The 9,557-nt window shown below is 44.9% G+C and overlaps 1 protein-coding gene across 4 annotated transcripts in view; it reads right to left on the bottom strand.

Moving 5' to 3' along the window:
* Positions 1-7,658: 7,658 nt before the first annotated feature.
* PLXNA4 (plexin A4) overlaps positions 7,659-9,557 on the bottom strand; it is a 434,060-nt gene continuing 432,161 nt past the window's right edge. For all 4 annotated transcript variants that reach the window (XM_075491509.1, XM_075491511.1, XM_075491510.1 and 1 more), the window contains 2 exons: positions 8,581-8,731; positions 7,659-7,837 (listed from right to left, as the gene is read on the bottom strand). In XM_075491509.1, the coding sequence (XP_075347624.1) occupies positions 7,742-7,837; positions 8,581-8,731 (247 nt within the window). In that variant the 3' untranslated portion in view covers positions 7,659-7,741. The remainder of the gene's footprint in view (positions 7,838-8,580; positions 8,732-9,557) is intronic.

Genomic DNA, 9,557 nt, shown 5'->3' with positions numbered 1-9,557 from the left:
CAGTGTGATGATTGCTGCTCTAATGTATTGGCCAAGGAGTCAGAAGCTGGCTCCCACTGAGGACTTTCAGGAGCCATAGGATATGGTTCCTTTAATAGCATCCCTGAATTCATGAGCTGGTCACTCATGTTCAAAATGCACAGCTGATGACACCCCAAAGGCAGACCGAAAGGAATAACCTGTCTGGATCCCACCTCTCAAAAAAATTTTCAAACAACCTAATAAACAGATTCTTGTGTGAGAGAGAAATTAAGAAAGAGAGAAGAGAGAGAGAAGGGAGGTGGGAAGGAGGGAGGGTAGAAGGAAGGAAGGAAGGAAGGAAGAGAGAGAGGGAGGAAGGGAGGGAGGGACGGAGGGAGGGAGGGGTGGACTGGTGGAAGAAAGCTTTTCACAGTCATTTGTTGGCATAAGCACGCTGATCCCTGAGCCTTTGCCCTCTCTGAACATGTAGCTGGGGTTTGCTCGGCTGGGACCCACTTCCCACCAGCCCAGCCCATGGGCATGACTATGAAGCCAAGCCCAGAATGTCAACATGTGCTGACTCTCCGGGACACTAAGGAAACTCCAGAGCATGTACTGTGGATGGTGGGAGAGCCTGAACCTGGGAGAGGTCTCCTACAATGCAGATGTGAAGTGGACTTGCTTTGAGCAGTTACATGTGCTCCAGTCTCATGCTTCCCCTTCATTTGAATTCCCTCTCTCTGGCTCCGTTTGGCCACAGGAAGCAGCAATCACAGCCTGGGGCATTTTTATTTCTTTATTTTTTTTAATAAACTTTATTCTATATTACAAATAGGTTTTTTTTCTTTTTTGTTCTGGACTGCAAAATAGGAATGCCTTATATTTACATACACAGGTATACAATTAATTATAACAAAGGTACAGAAGCTTTGCCTTTACCAAGTAACAACGGGATTCCAATTTAAATAGTATAGATTTTATTTATTTTTTAACTAGGATCAATTCAAAAGAAAATCAAACCAACAACAACAACAACCTAAGAAAAAGGATCCCAACCTCCTTTCTAATGCTGTCTTGACATCTCTTTGAGGCTGTTAGTAACACTGTAGTGAAAGGATATGTCTTTACATTGATTTTGTATTTAAGGTGGAAGCTTTAGCAAAACAGAGAATGAGACTTCTGGGCTCATGTGTATGTCCAAGACACAGGGTCAGACACTAGGAAGGGCCTGTCTTGTGACGTTAAATAATCCAGTTGCCTCTTGTCTTGAGTCTTGATTCCTTGGGGAAAACACTCGGAGCATTTAGCTAGCACCTAATCTCTCTGCTTCCTTACCCCATTCTGGGCTGGAAAGTGGGTTTTCCCCAGGGACTGGAGAAAAAGCAGCGTAAAAATTTTAAATAACACCAAGTTTCTCTTAAGATACTTCAGAAAAGACTGCAAGCTTGGACACGTGCCTTGATTTCTCCAACTGGCTCTTGTGTCTCAGTCTATCTGAAAGTCAACAGTAACCTCTCCTGCTGGGAAATGCTGCCCTCAGAGTCAAGGAGCCATGCCAGACCACACCAGCAAGAGAAAGGAATGCTGAAAGAGCCTAAATGTCCTGGTTTTCCCCCGGTTTTCTACACCCAGGTTCGCTTTACTGAGCTTCCCTGAACACTGCTCTCTGCTGTGAGTGTCTTTGAGGTGATCTGTTTCCAAGCAGAATTTCTTGAGGTAAACTCTCTATTTTTAGAACAGAAGATTAACACAAAAAAAACCCCAATAAACAAACAACAACAACGACAACAGAAATCACACACGTGACAGGTTAATTAGACTAAGCAGCTTTATATCCTCGCTGGGGTTTTTTTGGTGGTTTTATTTTTTCCAAGTGTAAATCTTTCTTTTTCTTTTTTTTTTTTTTTTTGACATCCTTCTACAAATTAATTCATTGCTGTAAGCCTATGTCCCCTTGGGTGCTTCTCTAACAGTGTAGTGAACTGAGCCATCCCAAATAAAACATAGTTGACAAGCTCCATTTTCAAAGTATTCTCCGCAAAACAGTTATCCCGTGTAAGACAACACAACTTTTTTGGAGAAAGGGGCATTGCACAGTGGCAGAGGTGGGAGAAAACTGCAGGACTCCATGGACCCAATGATATTCTGAAATGGAAACAGCATTGGGTACAAAGTGGGAAAATTCAGGCTGTGAATGGCCAGAATACTTAGGTTTACACCATGACATTGAGGTTCTCTCACTTCATCAGTTGCCTGCTCCACAGCATACCAAGTTTGGATGGCAAGAGCTAGGACATCCCAAGACCTCCACCTGCCCTGGGGGACAACTCTTTTACTACTCATCAGATGCACAGAGCACATTATCCTGGCATCGCTGAGGCTTTGCCAATACTTCTCTACCCAACAGCTGTCATGGTGAGGCATCTGCCAATACAGAAACACAGTCTACTATGATCGTGTAAAGGACCATACTCCCTAGCTTGGAGAAAGAGATCCATTCCTGGGCTCCTCACGTCATCGCAGGAGAGAAGGTTACCAGAGGCTCAGAGGAGTTTAGACAACAGCACTGATTTGAGAGCTGCATATTTATATTGATTTCCTCATTCAAGGCTGAGAGATATGCAAACTGGTATTCCTGGATGCAATTCTTGTTGAGCCACCCAAAACCAACACAAGCCTGATGGGGCCAACATGCACATTTCTGTACAGTACCTTCTGTCTGGCTTCTTCAGCTAAATGCTGAACCAAGGAGAAGAAAGGGACAAAACCCACCTTGTTGGGACTGATGGGGTTCTGGCAAAGTGCGTATCTGGTCATGACGTCTTCTCACATCATCAATGGCTGCTGCAGAAAGCAACAGATTTCTACGGAGGAGCAAACCTCTTACCCACTAGAGCCTCCCCCAGGAGTTTGAGAAGCAAGACCAGTTTTCTTCCTCTCTCTCATTCCTTTTACAGTGCCAAGCAATATCTCCACACTAACAGATACTTCTGCTTTATGAGTAATTCTTCTACAGGCTTCTGGAAAGGGTGAAGCATGACTTGTTTTACTGTTGCCTTGGTGATGTGAGAGAGTAGTCCTGGTCATCTCCAGCAGCCCAGACTTTTCTTTTTGGTGTGAGATGGCCCTTGGACTTGAGAGTCCTTTGTGGAGGCACAAATGCATGCCCCACTAAGAGGAGCCCTGGGATTCAGTCCTTTCAGGTTTCCAATCTTCCTTTGGAAGTCTTCCACATACTAATGTCTCTTTCCAAAGCACTTCATTAAAGCCTTGGGGGAGGACAGATCTACATTTTGTGTTTTGGCTTACTTTTAAACAATTTTCCTCTTGATATTAGCTGGTTTGTGCTTGGGTTGCTACACCATAGAAATCCCAGTCTTTAGGAAATGTGGAAGGGCTGTGTAATCTTTGTGTTGGCTGACTCAACAATGAGAGTAGCCACTGGGCTCTTAACACTCTACATATATCGGTTTTCAATAGCATTATTAAAAATAATTGTGACAATTATGTGATTTGCTTGGTCTTTCTCCCTTCATGGTAAACACCTCCCTGTGAGCTAATGCACAAGACCTGGAAACTTTGGTAATCACTTTTCAATCAAAGCAAATACCAACCAAAATTCTGCTGGAAAATCTTCATGTCATACTTTTTTATGGTCTCCAGTGTCAAAGAGGTATGAGAAGACAACTACAGTGGTGAAACTACAGATGAGAAAATTGGCATAGCCTTCTTACTTAATGGAGCAAGGCTGGTGTACGCTGGATTGGACTAAACCTCCAGATATGTTCAGGACAGAATGACGAGTGGGAAGAGAAGGGACTGGGGAATGTTGGGAGAGCAAGGTGTCCTTGGGTGGCTGCATTTCTCCTTTTCAGTAGTTCTCCTGTGCTGTCTGTTGAAGTGCTAACAATTTCTAACATCTTCTTCCAGATAACACGCAACTTCTCCCACAACAGTGTTTACCAGAAGGCTCAGTCTACAAAAGCATATGACATGATGGATTATGTCTCAGATCACCGTGTCACTGATAGGTGAGTACACTCACAGGGAGGACACGATGTGTTTGCAGAGGGACTGTTCACCTTTTGTTCCTCTAGCCCAGGCGCAAAATCCCAGAGCAAACTCTGCAGTGAAGAAATAATCTTAGCTCTCTCAGTAGGACCACAGAGAGTCTTCATGAGTTCCCTTTCCCCATTTCTGACGGTGCTGTAAGTATCAGCATTCATTGTCTTGATTGTAGTGTTTGAGAAATACGCATAAGGATCAGCCTATCACCTGGCATATTCTGGATATTAGGAGCCTGTCCATTGACTTCTAGGGACTTTGGCTCCAGTTCTCTCCACGTGGCTTGAAAAACAGTGTGGAATACCACCTACTGGGCATTTTTTCTCAAGTGTGGAAAGGGAGGAGGGGGGAAACAAATCAAAGGAAGAGGAAAAGAATGCATTCATGTTGTAGTAGGGCTCATTCTTCTGCTTGTGTCTTTGTTCTGAGTTGCATTTTACATGCACTTAAAAAATAGTTAGCTCAACAGGCGAGGCTTGGAAGAAAGGTGCAAGACCTCTCGTAGACTGGGGGATGCTGTGACCGTGGTTGGAAATGGGGACGGCACTGAAGGGGACAAAGGAGGAAGCCCACGCATTTACATCACAATTCTGGCACATTTTCCAAGAGAAAATCAAAACCAGCTCAAACACCAAATAAAGAAAAACAAAAAAAAGAATAAGGAGGAGATGAAAGAGAAGCAAAACACAGATTTCCTTTCAGATCCTGGGGATGGGGGAAGAAGACGATGGAGAGAAAATGGAAATGCCTAAATGGGAACTTAGGAAGGGTTAAGACACCAATCTCATGGTGCTTCCTATTTCCTCTAAGTGTTTCATTCTCAGTGTCTCTGAGGTGTTCAAGTTTTTCTTGAAAAATATATATATATTACAGATGAAAAACTCCGTACCAGCAAGAAGAAATAAAATAGTAACAATGGAAAACAACCATAATAAAACAAAAACACAACCCTGAAAACATCAAAAAGAAACAAGGTGAGTCTCAAATTCCCCCTGCGGTGTTCCTCTGACTTCAGTAACAGTGCAGGATTACACCAGTTCACTTTGATACTTTTTTTTTAAACAGCTTCTTCTTCCTTTCATGTGCGCATGTCCAGGCAGTATAGCCCATCACTCATAACCACTTCCCTCCAAGCCAGCTATTTGTCCTTAGACTCCTACCATCCAGCTGTGAGTACAAGGCATGACAATAGGGTCCATATTTATCTTTTGTGGCACTTTGTTTGTCAAAACCTTTGGTTTCTTCCTTTTTTTTTTAAATTTTCCTTTTTTATGTACTTATAAAAAAATATTGTGTTTGTGGTGGTGGTGTAATTTTCTTACCGCTGGCTCTGGTGGGACTTCCACCCCACTTTCACAGCCATAATCAATGGATCTGGAACATGTGCCGACATTACTAAATGGATCAACAAAACCATGGCAGAACCAACCAAACCCAAATCATCCCCAATGCGCAGGCCTCTTAAAAATGCTGAGATGTCCATAAGGTGCGTGATGAGTCCATCAGCTCAGCAATCAAACAGAAAGCAAGCAAAATGAAAAAGGAAATAATGCACACGCGCACACAGATACACACACACACACACGCACAAAATAATAATTATAATCAAGAGAGAAATGTCTGGGGTTTTAAAACCAAGACGTGTCCCTAAGTTTGCTGTTTCAATATGAATCTTGTGATATTCTCCCCACAGACACATCCAGTTTTGGGCTGCTGTTCTTTAAAATGTTTTAGAAAGACTTGCCTACGTGTGTATCTGCTTGGCTGAATGAAACCCACTTGCTGACTGACTCCTGTTTGCACCACATCCCCCATTAGATGCACTCATGACCCATTGCTCTGAAGAGGTTCTGGTTTGCTAGCAAGAGGCATGAATAAAACCAAATGCACTCATTCTGTAATCAGTTTACACACCCTGTCTTTACCCCTTCCTCCCTCCAGGTGCAAAGTAGATCCAGGTTGTAGCTCTGAGGATGGTGTGGGATGGATGTGGGCTGATTCTCCATGGCATCAAGCCACTCCTTCATCCGCTAGTGAGCTCTGTTCATTTCTGGTGAGATGAATGAAGACCCAGCTCTTGCCTCCATGGTAGGTGCAAGGTTCTCCAGACCCTGAGGGTTTCCCACTACGCTGAACCATGGTGTTATGCAGGCTGCCAGCTGTATGAAAAAAATAGTCAAATGCAGAAGAGATGCAGGAGCTCACTCCTCTTTGGCTGGCCGTGAAACAGGTTGAGATGTTGTTCTGGAGGAGCTGAGCAGAGGATAGGACAGGGTAATCACCCACAATTGTCCTGTGATGACAGTGATCTCTGGAGGGATAGGAAGTGCAAAGAGAGAGAGAATCCTTCCCAGGCAGCAACTGTGCCTTCAGCAAGGCCTGTTGGTTCCAGAAATGGAGAAGAGGAAAGGCCAGGAGTTGGCATCAAAAAGCAGACGAGCTTACAGCAGTTCAGAGACCTCCAGAAGACATGCAGTCCGGCTAGGGGGTATCTAGGTAGAAGAATATTTTGCAGTGTTTCATTCGGATTTCCTCCAAGATTTCCTTCCACAATGTGGGGTGACATTTTCTCTTAGGAGTGGCTTTGAAGGAAGCTTTTACCATCAGTCCTATGCACTGCCTTGCTTCATGGCAAGCCCTTCAGTATCCTTCTGATATTCCACCATGAGAAAACAATAGCTTTGTTCCAGTTGAGGAAACAAAATGGAAAGAACTAACAGCTTTAAAAAAAATCCCTCTGGATGTTTTTTGAGCCTGAGCTCCTTGCCTGGAACAAAATGAGACTTTTGGCTCTTGCTTTCCAAGCTGAGGTGGGGATGAGGGAGATGTTGTGCCGTCCATTGCCAGAAGGAACAGAACCACCACCGACAGGATGCCGCTGAGCAGAGAGAGCATTTTTGCCGCAGTGCTATGACCAACAGGACACAATGGGAAAGACGGAGGGGGACACAGGTCTCTTTGAAAAATAAGAATAAACATATGAAACACATGGGCAGGGGAGTGTCAGTCTCCTCCTCCCCTCTTGACCCTTCCCCTGCCCCAAGAGAGCAGCTACACCGCTGTTTGCCCAGGCAGATAAGAGCCACAATGGTGCCACTCTGGACAGAGCTGTGGCATTTTTCGGGGAGCCTTGGGGTTCCTCTCCCAGTGGGTCACTATCAAGAGATAGAGTTGCAATGGCTCTGCAGGAGAGGATCTCGATTTGCTCCTGCCCTCCAGGATCCCTGCAGGCAGGCTGCCTTCCCCTTGGGGAGACTTTTAGTAATACTGAGTTCATTTCCATGTCCACTCCAGAGGCTACAGCCCTAGGAGGGCAATTAAAGCAGCATGACAGAGGCGACCTCCGAATTTCCCATCTGCAGAGTGATGATGTGATGTTGGGGGAAGGTTTGTGGGGTTTTTTTTATGTGTAATAGTTTTTCTCTAGGGCAAAGGCAGAGGGGAAGCTGTGAAAAGGAGAGCTCCACCTGAATGTCTTGATGTCCCCAGAGCCAAGATTCCTCTGCAGTCTTTTCTTTTAACCCCTGGGGCTTTGTCGCTTTGTCCATAGATCTTGAAAGAGAAAGAAATGAGAGAGAGAGAGAGAGAGAGAGAGGAGCGCTGTTCAGGTGACTCTGCTTACAGCCCATCAAAACTTGCACTTGGTAAAGATGATGATCTTGAGTGAGGCACGACTTGGTTTATCCCTCCCAGGGTGTCCCTGGCAGGACAGTTCTCAGCTGTCTATGCTCATGAGGGTTATGACTTGTTCAAGTTTGTAGGCAAGTTTCTGTTTCCCAGCCTGGTCATCTTGATCAAGGGCTCCGAGAATCTGGAAAAAGAGAGAAAGAAGTTTTAGTGATTTAATTTTTTTTCCCAAGAGGCTACTGAGTCCAGCATCTTACAGCAGCAGATGAGGGTCAGCTTCCCCTAAGGTAGGTCCCAGGCTTAGCTTAGATCATGCAAAGCAGGTCAGTCAGCAGGGAACTAGGCAGGCAGTTTGGGATAGATCTGACTAAATGCAGACGTCTACATTGCAACCAATCAAATGGATTCTTATCTTGGAGATCAGTTATTTGGTAGCTTTATTCATCAGCTTGCCGTGTCACTTGAGATGCCTTAAAGTATCTCACCCAGTCTTCAACACACAGAACCATGCTGGTCACCTTTAAGTCCTGTGTCAATGCTTGCTGGACCATTCTCGGGTGCTTTAGGGTACCTGAAATGGCACTGAGCACGTATGCTTAAACTACTTTTGGCCCCGTGTGATACAGAGCTCATATAGGGCTCCTCCGTAGCAAGCTAACATCTGACCACAACTACTGCAAGCCAGCTAAATCTGATTGACCAATACGAGGAGACAAAAATAACAGGGATCCAGATGAAAGAGTACTGGGGAGACCAATAATCCCAGGCCCTCCCTTTCCAGACCCCAGGCCTTGCTTTTAATTCCTTAAATCCATCATCCCCCTAGCCAGGACGAAGATAGGTATCTGTGACACATGCTGGGCCCTGGGAATGGGTGGGCCGTCCCATGGTCCTGCAGAACTGCTCTTCCCACTCCAAGGCTCTTACCTCTTCGCTGTACTTGCCAACATAGGAGTATATCTCTGAGAGCGCACTCATAGTGTTGAACTCATTCATATGCATGCGAGACTGCTCAGCCAAGTATGCATTCATGTCCTGGTCACTAATTGCTGGCATTTTGGCAATGTCTGAATAGTACCTGAGAGAGAGAAATACAGGTGTTTCTTGAGGGGAGAAGTAGGGAGTCAAGAGATGAAAGCCATCAACAATAAGGAGAAACGACACACTTAGCACTCTTGGGCTCTTCTGGTGCATCAATGATATACCTCGTCATGTTCTTCTTTTACAGCAAGGGAGATGACTTAGCTAAAAGTGGAAATTACTGAAGTACTATTCCTGGATACCAGACGTGTGTTGTATTCGCTTAACCCTATTCTGAGACTTAAACTGCAAAGAGTATCCTGTAAACTTTCTCCATGCCATCAAAGAAGTAGGCAGTACCTATTGATGCTGGATTCCTTTGTCAGGCCTCCAAGGGCTTTGAGCCCTGCCCCTAGTCCCACAGAGAAGTCCCACTGATCTTGCTGCCCACTGAGAGCTCAAGATTTTGCTCCTGTAGACAAAAAAGGCTTGTATGCTTTCTTGCACAGGTCACACTAGTACATCTGCATCCATTGCTAACATCATCCACCTCTCACACTGAATCCAGTCTATCCCAGCAACTCCTTTGATGCTCAACATTATCTCCCTTTTGCACCAAATTTCAAGCTGGCCTGATGTCACAGTTTGTAGCAACAGGCTTCAAACACCCCCATCCCCACTCTGACTGGGAAAAATCTGTTTCTCTTAGGAGTCAACAACATTCCCCTTGAGCTCAAGAGGACTGGGGCTTTATCTGTAAGATATGGAGCCCCCAGAACCATTGCCCATCAAGCTTCATCAGCAGAGCAATGTCTCTTTAAGGAAGTTGCTATTTTCGATGTCCTTCGTCCCCCGGGTAAGGCAGGTCTTGGAGGACAAGGTTT

The sequence above is a fragment of the Mycteria americana genome, chromosome 1, assembly GCF_035582795.1.
Source record: "Mycteria americana isolate JAX WOST 10 ecotype Jacksonville Zoo and Gardens chromosome 1, USCA_MyAme_1.0, whole genome shotgun sequence".
Classification (NCBI taxonomy): domain Eukaryota; kingdom Metazoa; phylum Chordata; class Aves; order Ciconiiformes; family Ciconiidae; genus Mycteria; species Mycteria americana.
The sequence above is the reverse complement of the archived record's forward strand: the minus strand, read 5'-3'. Positions and strand labels throughout refer to the sequence as shown.